Source organism: Platalea leucorodia, assembly GCF_965183815.1.
Source record: "Platalea leucorodia genome assembly, chromosome: 6".
NCBI classification, from domain to species: domain Eukaryota; kingdom Metazoa; phylum Chordata; class Aves; order Pelecaniformes; family Threskiornithidae; genus Platalea; species Platalea leucorodia.
This window is the reverse complement of record NC_138828.1, coordinates 64,163,559-64,176,606: the sequence shown is the minus strand read 5'-3', so window position 1 is coordinate 64,176,606 and position 13,048 is coordinate 64,163,559. Positions and strand designations below refer to the sequence as shown.

The window sequence follows — 13,048 nt, the reverse complement described above, 5'->3', positions numbered from 1 at the left end:
GTAACCCTGATTGATTAAAATGAAATAATGGAACAAATTGTATTTTTCTGTTCATTCATGCCTTTTTTTTTCCCATCAAATTTATAGTGCCTTTTCAAATATCTAATTTTGGAAAAAAATTAACCATTTTCCCTTTCAAGGCCTTGTATTTTGAGCCTGTGGCATGTTTATTATTATAACTTGCATAGCTACAGTGTTCACCAAGAATAGCATTTGTTTCATCTAACTTGAGTGATCTAAAAGTTATGTAGCTAATTTAAATTTCTCAGTATTTAGTGAAGACTATTTCCATTCTATTAAATATCTTCCTACATGGGATACATTTCTATAGTTCTGTCCTTCCACTTCTTGTAGAGAAACGTGGTTGACTATCTGGGATTTTATGCCTGAGGTTTTTTTGCTCAATTTATAGAAAATGTGTCAACCCCTTAAAAATCACTATGCCTTTAAATTTAAGTCATTTAAGTTTAGAGAATAATTTGGACAACTTAGATGAATGAACAGTAAACAAATATTGAGGACTACATGATGCATAAGAATACAAAATATTGAGTCCATTACCTAATTTTGGAAAACATTTCAACTGCAGATTTTGGAAAATATGTCATCATCGATACAGTTTTGGTGACCAGTACAAAAATCCTTATTCTTAATCACTCACAAAATGCCTGAATATCTGTATCTGCCCTACTAGATTTGAAGTACCTGGTTTATGTATTCATATACATTTATACAATGAATGTATCTATCGAGTTCGATCCTATTCTTCCAAGAGTTATTGCTGAATTTTCCGGAAATTTGATGCTGTAACTCTCCCCGTTCATATTGGGCTAGAGCCTTTTCTTATGAACAGCTACTAAAAAGAAAATATTCCTAATAGTATTAATAATTAACCTTTTTAACAATGACGGCAGATAAAGCCAATCAAAAGGTGAGACTTAAGACCCAACGAGTTCCACTTCGATGCAATGTATGCATTAATAATTCAAATCTTTAGTGATCGTTATTTTTTCCCCTGTTTATCTAATGAGTTCTATACGGAACACTGTGGTCTATTAGCAATATATTCAAAATGTTTCATCTAACCTTAGCAGCAGGAATATTTTTCATTACTTATAAGAAGACATTACTTCTTGTGCACCAGTACTTTGTTAATACTAAAGGTTGATGTTTTGAAAGGTTCATATATGCTTTAGCTATCTGGATCTGTGATTTCAATGCCGTTCTGGCAAAGATCCCTTTGCAGACAAAAGCCTCTCTTTGTGCAGGGAAACAAAACACAGAGAAAGCAATTTTTACAAATGGCTATGTCTACATTAGCAAATAGAATGACACAAGAGGAGTGATGAAACAGTGGGTGCTGAGGCTGATTTTCATACTGTATGCATTTTGTGGAGATTTACTGTGGACTAGGCTCTAGTCTGATCCTGTGAACTGAGCTCCTGTTAGCTCAAGCTATCTAGGCATGCTTTTGGATCATATCCTTCATTTGAATTGGATCCAAAGAGTCCAATATATTTGCTTCAAGATAGTTCTTCCAAGGATAGCAAAGTACAATAATTGGGAATGATAAGGAGATTCATTTCTGTAGCTCATACCCTATGTGAACTAAAATATTAATGTAGATTCACCCAAAATGCTGTATAGAATATGACAATTTATGTCTTTTGCGAACTATTCTGTATTTCTAAAATCTTTTTCTTTATATATATGTATATATATGAAATAGAATGGTGTGCCAGAATCTCAAGTGATATATGTACATATATAAGTATTGCTCAATTGGATTAACAGTTTCTATCACATCACATTTTGACCCACTTGGACTACAGACAACTAAAGGATCATCATTCTACAGCCTATGAAAAATACATGTGGACAATCTTTCTGGTTTCATCCTTTCTCTAAGGGCAGTTTTGTGTAAATGGCTTTGGAAGTAGGCTTATGAATGTATACCTTCCATTTTAGGGCTTTTTAGTGCCTGATAACTAGAGTAAGGGATGATATTCTTTTTCCTCTCAATACATTAAATTACTTTAATAATGTTCCAGATTCAAGAGAAGCTGCTGAGGATCTCAACACAAATATCTGGGTGACTGAGCTGTTAGGATGGATATGAGGGGGTTGTTTGTTTGTTTTCAGAGAATAATACTTGAGCCAATGAGAAACTTTAATGAAATAGTCTAGCAAATAGAAAAAGATAAAAATTTCTCATACTTATGCTGAGAGGCTGGAGCTAACAGACATAACAGCCTCTGTGAACTAATATCCCTGGGCTAGTTTTGGGCAGCAAATTCTCTGATGAAAAACAGAAGGAAAAGAAACCCAAACAAACCCCTCCAGGAAAGACAGACTTTCCAAATATTTCAAGAAAAAAGAAAGATCTGATCACAGAAAAGTTTGAAAGTGAAGAATGTTAGCCATTGTGAAGGTGTAAGCAGTGAGTAGTATAAGATACTGGAATGACACTTATCTAAATAAATACTGTTCCAGTGCCTTAGTAACAGATTTTGGTCAAACAAAAAAAAAGTATTCAGAGGATTTTAATTAAAATTATTAGAAAGAGTTGAAGTAGAATACTGGAATCTAATGCAATGAGTTCAGGAAAAAATACTACATTCACTGAAGTTGTGTTTAATCTACATGAAAGATTTAGGACAAGCTTTTTTTTTAAGAAAATAGAAAGAAATATGATAAAAATCTTATTTCACATTATAATTGTTCTTGGGAAGACAAAATGCTACTTCATCTATTTCTTTCTTGTAGTAGAAAAATAAGAGAGCACTTCAGGGTCGTAGATGCTTGGTTCTTATAATTCTCAAACAATGGTATACTGAAGCGATAACAAAAGTATATTTTTATGAGCAGGCAAAAGAGTACAACAGAATTATTTTGACCATCTCTGCTACAGATTCTCATTTATTCTTGGTTTCTTTCTGATCATCTTTCAATAGCTACCAAGAAGAGCTCTTGTAAAATGCTAAGAATACTGGCTTCATTTAAAAGCCTTGTAGATCTTGTTTAATTTTTCTAAATTAACTTGTGTATTGTATTTTGATATGACGATTCTATCACAAAAGAATATTGTATCTTTGAGAAAGGGATGTTCTTCATATTACTGGTGTCTTCTCTGATGATATTCACGGAAATAATAGGCATGCCTTTTGTTTGTTTACTTGCAACAGAGATGACAGTTATTAGGAATCTACTTAACAAACAGAGCTAGGTGAATGAAAAGGATTTGGGGCTGCTCAGAAGTTATTGTTGTAATTCAGAAAGGCAAATTTGGATAACAGGCAAGAACGGATATTTGAGAAAAGCACTGAACTTAAAAGGAAAAATGTATGTTTGGATGTTACAGTAAAAATGCCCATAATGTAAAATGCATTATGAAATATTATCCCTGAATATCAAATCTTAACATGTAGCCTTGGGCTTAAGCAAATAGATATTAGTGGATTTGTATTTCATATTCATATGGAACAAACAAAATATGCTTCTGTTTCATGACCAGGAGCTCACTACTGCAACTAAAATTAATAAAAATGCTACCAAAATAAATGGCAATAATGATGGAGATTCTTTCTCTTGTGTGTAGAATTCTTCACTGATAGCTGAGCCAATCACAGTTCATCACAGATGATCCCTGCTACAGAGCTGTAATATCAGAATATTTTTTTATCTTTTTCAACTCCTGTTTAAAATTGCAATTGTTACTACTTTTTGCTACATTTAAAAGAAAAAGTTGATTATTCTTATCGATGTGCTTCTCGTCTTTTCCCCTCCTGTTGTATTACTTGTCTCAGGTGTTTCAGTCTTCTCATTGAAAAATAATGCCTGTTTAATTTAATTTCATGCCAGTTTTATATTAACCACAATGATAGAAATTTAAAACAGTAGGAATATGTGATTTTCAGGGGGGAAAGAGTTGCGTGGGTTGAAACTATTCATGCAGAATAGCAATTGTTCATTAATATTTTGTTTGTCTTCCAACAAGCTTCCAGCAATTAAGAATGAATAGAAAGAAAAGGATAATGACATGTTTTATCAAAATTCAAGTGTTAAAGAAACACTTTGAATTTATGTGATGGGTTGATATATCTCTTCTGCCTATTTTTCAGTTCTACCCTCTACATATCGCAGTCTCTGTGTTAGTCTTACAAGCAGCTTGACATTGATTGACTTTCTGAAGCTAACAGGAATTATCATATTATTTAGGTTTGACTCATCACCAGTGCTTTTTATGCTTCGGCACAAATTGAAATACAGAAATTCCATTCAAACAAAAGAAGAACCTTCTTTACTATGAGAGTGGCAGAACAGTGGAACAGTTTGCTCAGAGAGGCTGTAGAGTCTCCATTCTTGAAGATATTAAAAACACAACTGATTACAGCCCTGGGCAAAGTGCTCTGGGTGACCCTGCTTCGAGCAGGAGGGTTGGATTGGGTGACCTCCAGAGTTGGCTCTTTGGCCAACTTAAATCCTAGTCAATAGCCCAAGATATCATGTGTCGTTAAAGTGGGAAGTCATCTGATTTGAGAGCTAGGGAAAAATAAGAAGCTTAGTTCCTGATCTTCCAGGGTTTCAGGTAATACCCAAGCTAATGCTGAATGAATTAGTAGAAATATTTAAAACAATATAGCTTGCTTTAGCTTGGTACTCAGTTTGGGCTAATTTTTTTATGCTTCTCAACATATTCAGTTGCTTCTTGGATTGCATTTTACAGTTGTTTAAAACATTTTCAAAATCCTGATACTTTTGAGATGTAGGTGTTAGGATAGTAGGAAGGCCTGATAGAATCCTACTGTTTTATCCAAGTGCTAAGTAAGTAAGAGAGAAAATTGCTGACTCTTCCTTGTTACACTTTAGTGCATCTACTTTGTATCCAGAATCAATTGTGAGGTAACTGGCTGAGAAAGGGTTGATGGTTGCAACCCCAGCTCTCAGGTAAACATAAAAAGGATTCACTCTTCCACCCCACCATTACAGTCCAAATTTACCACGATTTGAACTGATGGTATTTACAGAGTTGATAGCAGTTCCTATACAGAAACCATGAAAGAATATAATCCATAATCAATATGAAGTATCAGGAAATAGAGTTCTCTACTCCTGGAGAAGTAAGGAGAGGGGTCAGCAGAACTGCTGCCTTGGACTTTCAGAGAGCAGACTTTGGCTTCTTAGGAGCCTGGTTGACAAAGTCCCTTGGGAGGCAGTCCTGAAAGGCAAAGGAGTCCAGGAAGGCTGGGCATTCTTCAAGAAGGAAACCTTAAAGGCGCAGGAGCAGGCTGTCCCCATGTGCTGGAAAATGAGCCAGCCTGGCTGAGCAGAGAGCTTTGGCTGGAACTCAGGGAAAAAAGGAGAGTTTATGACCTTTGGAAGAAGGGGCAGGTGACTCAGGAGGACTACAAGGATGTTGTGAGGTTATGCAGGGAGAAAATTAGAAGGGCCAAAGCCCAACTAGAATTTAATCTGGATACTGCCATAGAAGACAACAAAAAAAGTTTCTACAAATACCTTAGCAGCAAAAGGAGGACTAAGGAGAATCTCCTTCCTTTCTTGGATGTGGGGGGAAACAGTGACAAAGGATGAGGAAAAGGCTGAGGTACTTAATGCCTTCTTTGCCTCAGTCTTTAATAGTCAGACCAGTTGTTCTCCGGGTGCCCAACCCTCTGAGCTGGAAGGCAGGGATGGGGAACAGAATGAAGCCCCCATAATCCAAGGGGAAATGGTTAGCAACCTGCTACACCATGTAGACACACACAAGTCTATGGGGCTGGATGGGATCCACCCAAGGGTATGGAGGGAGCTGGTGGAATTGTTCACCAAGCCACTTTTCATCATTTCTCAGCAGTCCTGGCTAACTGGGGAGGTCCCAGTTGACTGGAAGTTAGCAAATGTGACACCCATCTACAAGAAGGGCCAGAAGGAGGATCTGGGGAACTACAGGCCTGTCAGCCTGACCTCGGTGCCGGGCAAGGGTATGGAGCAGATCATCCTGAGTGCCACCACACAGCATGCACAGGACAACCAGGGGATCAGGGCCAGTCAGCATGAGTTTATGAAAGGCAGGTCCTGCTTGACTAACCTGGTCTCCTTCTATGACAAGGTGGCCTGCTTAGTGGGTGAAGGAAAGGCTGTGGATGTTGTCTACCTGGACTTTAGTAAGGCCTTTGACACAGTTTCCCACAGCATTCTCCTAGAGAAACTGGCTGCTCATGGCTTGGACAGGTGTAAGATTTCCTAGGTAAAAAAATGGCTGGATGGCTGGGCCCAAAGAGTTGTGGTGAATGGAGTCAAATCCACCTGGCAGCTGGTCACAAGTGGTGTTCCCCAGGCCTCAGTATTGGGGCCAGTCCTGTTTGATATCTTTATCAATGACCTGGATGAGGGGATCGAGTGCACCCTCAGTAAGTCTGCAGATGACACCAAGTTGGGCGGGAGTGTTGATCTGCTGGAGGATAGGAAGGCCCTACAGAGGGACCTGGACAGGCTGGATCGATGGGCTGAGGCCAACTGTATGAGGTTCAACAAGGCTAAGTGCCGGTCCTGCACTTCGGTCACAACAACCCCATGCAACGCTACAGGCCTGGGGAAGAGTGGCTGGAGAGCTGCCTGGTGGAAAATGACATTGGGGTGTTGGTTGACAGACAGTGGAATATGAGCCAGCTGTGTGCTCAGGTGGCCAAGAAGGCCAATAGCATCCTGGCTTGTATGAGGAATAGTGTGGCCAGTAGGACCAGGGAGGTGATAGTGCCCCTGTACTCGGCGCTGGTGAGGCCGCACCTCGAGTACTGTGTTCAGTTTTGGACCCTCACTACAAGAAGGACATTGAGGTGCTGGAGCGTGTCCAAAGAAGAGCAACGAAGCTGGTGAAGGGTCTAGAGCACAAGGCTTACGAGGAGGGACTGAGGGAACTTGGAGTTGTTTAGTTTGGAGAAGAGGAGGCTGAGTGGAGACCTTATTGCTCTCTACAACTACCTGAAAGGAGGTTGTAGTGAGGTGGGGGTTGGTCTCTTCTTCCAAACAACAAGCGACAGGATGAGAGGAAATGGCCTCAACTTGCACCAGGGGAGGTTTAGCTTGGATACTAGGAAAAATTTCTTCACCAAAAGGGTAGTGAGGCACTGGATACAGGCTGCCTAGGGAAGTGGTTGAGTCCCCATCTGTGAAGGTATTTAAAAGACGGGTAGATGTGGTGCTTAGGGACACGCTTTAGTGGTGGACTTGGCAGTGCTAGGTTAACTTTTGGACTTGATGATCTTAAAGATCCAAGATATTTTCCAACATAAACAATTCTATGATTCTATGAAATACAATGCAAAAATTAGAGATTTTAGGAAATGAAAGGAAAATCCCCCTCATAACAATGAAAAAGTGTCACGATTAAGCTTCATGCAACTATATGGATATATTGCTTTTCACCAAGTCTATCCACAGTCTGTCCCTAATGCCAAGCTCTGAAATTAGGGTTCTTCAAAAATTGGAAGTATAATATGAATTTACTTTCTAGCTTTGATAAGGAAGAGTTAATTAATACAGGCTAAGATAAACACAGTACCATAGAATAAGTTAATAGGGCTCAATTAGTACAGACTACAAGTCTTTGGCATCGCAGTGATTTTTGTTCTGCTGGTGAGGGGAAAAGAAAAAATCTGGTTTATGAAATACAGTTGAAACAAGGAACAAATAGTGATTTACATTTGGGGTATAATGCAGAGGTGCATCTTTTCTCTGTGATCTGATCATGTCCATGATCAGCTATAATTAGGAATAATTCCATATGCTGTTATCAGAAAATATGATATCAGTTTTCAGATGGAGAAAATTATCAAACCTATTGCATTCTTACTAAATGCGAATCTAGTAAGGACTATCCCTACTAAGGGACTAGTAAAAGCTTCGTGTTGCTGTTTTGCTGGGAAGGACAAATTGAACAGCTAGTGGGCTTATTTGGGTAAAAGCAGCTCTACCATGTTGATTCACAGTGTTGGCAGATGGAGCTGTGTTAATGTTGTGCACTGAAAATCAATAAAGCTAAACATAACCCTCTCTACTCTCCTCATGGGTATGTGCCTTATTTTGTCAGCACTTGGAAATTTCTCGTGTCCATTTTTCTGTGAAATGTTACTGATGTAATTTTATCAATGGAAACACAAAATTAAGGATGTAGTCTGTTTATCCTTGTTAAAGTGCAGCTTATATCCTTATTTTTGGCATTGCAATAAATATATGAGATAACCAGCATTTTACCAATAACTTTTTGGAAATATTAATCCTGGTATTCATCCTCCTTCCCTCCTGTTTGTCTCATTAATATGCAGTTTTCTTTGAAACCTCAAATGTTTTACAGATTAGGATCTAAATGAAGATTAGAGTATGTGAAGAAAGTTCTTGTTTATGGAGGGTTTTTTTGCATTCATAGCAACTGATGCATAAATAGCATTTATTATGTATCAACATTCTAGTGCTCATAACTTTCAGCACTAGGTTAATGGTTGGACTCAATGATCTTAAAGGTCAGTTTTTGTGAGGTCAATAAGATTAGTTATGATGTGATAATCTTGAACTCTAGTCAAGATAAATCCTTAAGTGGAAGTTTAGGAGCCATTTCAATATATCCATTAGATATCATCAGTATTCAGTAATAGGCAACTTCTTAAAATGAAACTTTACTAAGCTCCATAGAAATTGATGGTCTTGCACCTATTTATACCGTGCAAAATTTGTTCCATTTTTTTCCTGACATGTATGTGTTGTGTATGTACTTACTAGTACATACTAAGTACGCTTGCTAGTATGCTTAGATATTTAATGTGAGAGAGAATGTACAAATTACTCTTGCTTGTCTGTGTGATTCTGCAGCAATATATTTTACCATATCTTTTCAAAGATAAGCTGTGTGATTTACACTAGATCTTACTTTAAAGCAAAATACAGTTTCCCATCAAGAACTAGTATATGGATATTCCTTTCATACCCAACTATTTTAATTGAAAGCAGATTTCTTCTATTCCAAGTCTATATATTTATTTTCACTAAATAGTGTGTAGCATACTAGTATACTATATATACCCATACGTTTACCCATACATATACCCATATACCACCCATGCAGCCTGACCCCCCTGACTGCACAGAAAGAGGAACAACCAGAGAGTGTGCTCTCTGGAGAGACTCCCAAGATAGGGAAGACTGTAGGCTTGTGATGTCTTGCAACACAGGGCAGACAACTCTTTCACTTGCAGATTTGCAACTGCAGAATAGGGTCAGTGCCCTGGTAGCAGACAGTAGGGTGGAAACTCTGCCTGAGGAAGCATCAGAGTGAGAGACCCTCTTCTAAGGCAGGGTGGAGGCCCCATCTGCTGACCTGACCTACTGTTTAGGGAGGTTTGCAGTGTGCCAGGTGCTCAGATGCAGGATGCTTTGCAGAGACTCCTGAGGATTATTCACTCATTGAATTATTATCTGCTGCTCCTCATCCACATGGGCACCAGTGGCACTGTGAGAATGTTGACTGTATCAAGGGTGACTACACAGCTCTAAGGAGGGAAGGTGAAAGACAAGTGGGACTTCATGGCATCTCCTCAGTCCTGACAGTGAAAGGCTTGGGAAGGAGCAGGTAGCTCCTGTGGGACAGGGATTTTGCTTGTAGACCAATGGACCCCCTTTTGGAGGATTGAGGACGTTTGGGGAGATCCACCTGACAAAGCTGGCAACAGCATCTTTGCCACCAGACTGAGCATCCTGGTGGAGAGAACTTTAAACTAGGAATGGCTGTGGAGGGAAATTACAACTCACAGTCAAGTAAGGAAGTGGTGGGCAGGGGTGGACAGCAAAGGAGGCAAGGTGATGGGTACAAGAGAGACCTCCAGAACAATAAAACAGAGTGAAAGCGGGTCCACCTCAAGGATGTCATATGTACAGAAATGTACACAGCCTGGGAAACAAGCAGAAGGAACAGTAGCTCTCTGTGTGGCCTCAGAAATATGACATTGTTCAAATTGCTGAGCTGTGGTGGGACAACTCAGGCATCTAGAGTCCAAGCTCTTCAGGAAAGACAGGTGGGCACCCTAGAAAGTTCTGTCAACAGTACTACTTATAGGAGGTGAAACTTGATCTTGGGATCCATCTGGGCATTGTACCAATGAGTTAAGTGTGAGTGAAGAGAAAATCTTTTCTTATGTCCTTAGGCAGTTCCCTGAGCTGTTTCCTGAATAATAGTAGAAGTACAATTTAGATTGTACTAGTAAGTTTGGCATACTTACTAAACAGTGAATCCATATTTTCCAGACAAAAATATCTCATTTCTAAAGTAAGCAGCGATGGCAGCTCGTCACCTGACATGGTAATAATATGAAGAAATAAATATAACTTCAGTGTCAAGACAGCGGAAAGATCATGTGAGTTTGGCCAGTGTAATAGGAATAAGAAACTTTACTGGACTAGTGAAACCTTAACTTCCGCTTGCAAGTATTCTTAAGTGATCTGAGAATAATCATATTGGAAACAAACAACAGAGCCTGTTTACAAGTTAGGAAATATTGTCTTTGTTTGATCTCTTTTTATGTACTTAGAAGTCCATCTGTGGAAAACACATGAAGGGAAATCACTACTTCCATAAGTTTAAAAAAAAAAAGACAAAAGAAAATTGGTTGCTCACATCTAAAACCATAGTTTAGATAAAGACATTTTACCTTTCTTTACATTTATTTAGTTATTTCTCTGAGGGAATTAACGTGTGTGTAAATTGCTAATAACACAATACACACGCTATTATTGAAACATGAAAATACAATACAAATGACACAGACGTTTTGCAGGACACACTACTGCAAAAGGGCTTTATACTTCCTGCATGATTCAGAACCAGTAGGAAAGCTTTTAGAATTCCTGTGCAGTTCAACAAAGGGATTCCTTCTGAAAGCTCCTGTTAGGGAAAGAGCTTACTGAGAATCTACGGTGAGAAGATATTCAAATTGTATATTGTAGATATAGGGTCTTAACATAGCAGTTCTAATCCCCCTTTATGCTTTCTACTATTTCCACATTAGAGAAAGGAACATCAACTCTAAACTATTTTAATGTGCTCTTTTAATGTGCATTATTTGTGCTCTCCATTCTTTTGTTTTGCTCCTCTGTTCTCCTTGCATTTGATATATGAAGCTCTAAATTAGATTGGTATAAAAGCACTTTGCAGCTGAATAATAGAAGGAAACTTTAAAAGGTCAAAAACTCACCATGAGAATACCATGACTCTTCCCTTAGATTTTTCTCATATTTCTAGCAACACTCACATCTATAGACTTTTGATCTACTTGTGCCAGGAAGACTTAGTATTATATTTGTAGTCCAACCTATTTATCATACACACTGAATATCTTTATATCTTCAAAACTTTATATCCTCAAAAGAATTGTGAAAATTCAACTGAAATCCACCTATCTCTCTACTTGTAAACCTAATGTGGACTTCTATTCTTCAGGGCTTGTGTAAGTGGTTGTAGTTGCTGTTTCCTCCCTTCTGTCCTGAATACACCTTTCCACCCTGTAGTGACCAGAGGTGCCAGTGGGGGTGATGTATGCCTGTGTCTCATTCTAACACAGGGCTTGAAACACATCTGAATCCAAAGGTGGGCAGCACTCTCAGACCTCACATTTTAAACATAAGAAACTCTGCATAGTGTCTTATAAAATGGATCTATTGGTGTTTGTTTTAGAACGTGCTTTCTAGAACATCAGATATTTCTCTGTGGTTTTCTGTCCTTGTGAACAGTAAGTTATCTCAAATGTATCACTAAATTATTTGAAATGTATCATTACTGCTTGAGTGTAGTTCAAATCGTAGGAGAATCCCCCAGCTTCTTACTGAAAATCCCGCTGCCCTCAGTGTCCTCTGAAATGTGAAGGATCGACTCTCCCACTTCCTGGGATGCTCACTGGTGCCAGGGTTCAGTGTGTAGGCTTCTAGAGCAACAGTAATATCTGTCATTTTGAATGAACACAAATCTCTAACAATCTATGTTTGTACAGTCCCAGTGGAAACATGTGGTGTCAGCTGTGCTCGCAGTACTTTAAAGGCCTTATTAAGTCAGCTGGCAACACACCCTGTCTGCAGGCACTGAATTTTATGGCAAATGAGCTAAGAGACTGAACCCTTTTTTTTTTTTCCCTTCTTTTTTTTTCTCCTTTCTCATGTCAACTAGCTTTCAAAACCACAGGAAGTGATTTTATAAAAGGCTTATGGGTGTGCTGTTATGTTGTTAATACCCACAATATAGTTTACAGGTGAGCTTTTATACCCACCCACAGTCTTACACATACACAAGCGCACACTGTCAAGTACCTTCACGCAGTCTGATATAAACTCCATTCAAATTATTACTACTGAATAAAAGAGAAACTGTACTGAATTTATAAATAATTATAAACCAGCTTTCTTAGCTCATGCAGCCATTTGAAAGGAGGCTATGCAAAACTGCATTAAGGTTCTAGACTGTATATCACAGTTAAAATCCACAGATACTCTGTCCAGCAGCCTTTTAAGGACTGTACTTGCTGTTTGCTTTAATTTAGACAAAATTGTTTCATTGGTAAATGTTAAAATATTAGTTTGCTTAAGTCATGTTTTGAGAATCAGTTGTTCAAAGACTGAACTTTTCAGTGACATTCAGAATCTTTTCTCTTGCAGCCGTTTCGTAGAGTGACGTTTTCTGTTGTGAGTCAGCCTCAGGACCCGCATCAAGGGTCATTGCAGAGTTGCTATGACAGCGGTCTGGAGGAGTCAGAAACACCAAGCAGTAAGAGTTCATCAGGGCCAAGACTGGGTGCCCTTCCACTCCCAGAGGACAACTACGAAAGGACTACGCCGGATGGCAGTGTTGGTGAGGCAGAGCATATGGAAAATGGTAGGGGCAAACACAACATTCACACACATAATCTCACTAGCAAGTGATACTAAGTAGACTTTTGAAAGGTCAGTCCAAAAAAAAAATTAAATAAATATATTAAATAGTTAAAATTGTAATTATTTTATTTTAAAGTTTGTT

General features: G+C 38.6%; 1 protein-coding gene across 3 annotated transcripts in view; it reads left to right on the top strand.

Moving 5' to 3' along the window:
• Positions 1–13,048, top strand: part of PCDH7 (protocadherin 7) — a gene marked incomplete at both ends in the record, with an annotated part of 283,334 nt that overhangs the window by 123,418 nt on the left and 146,868 nt on the right. For all 3 annotated transcript variants that reach the window (XM_082315017.1, XM_082315016.1, XM_082315015.1), the window contains one exon: positions 12,691–12,907. In XM_082315017.1, coding sequence (XP_082171143.1) covers positions 12,691–12,907 — 217 coding nt within the window. The remainder of the gene's footprint in view (positions 1–12,690; positions 12,908–13,048) is intronic.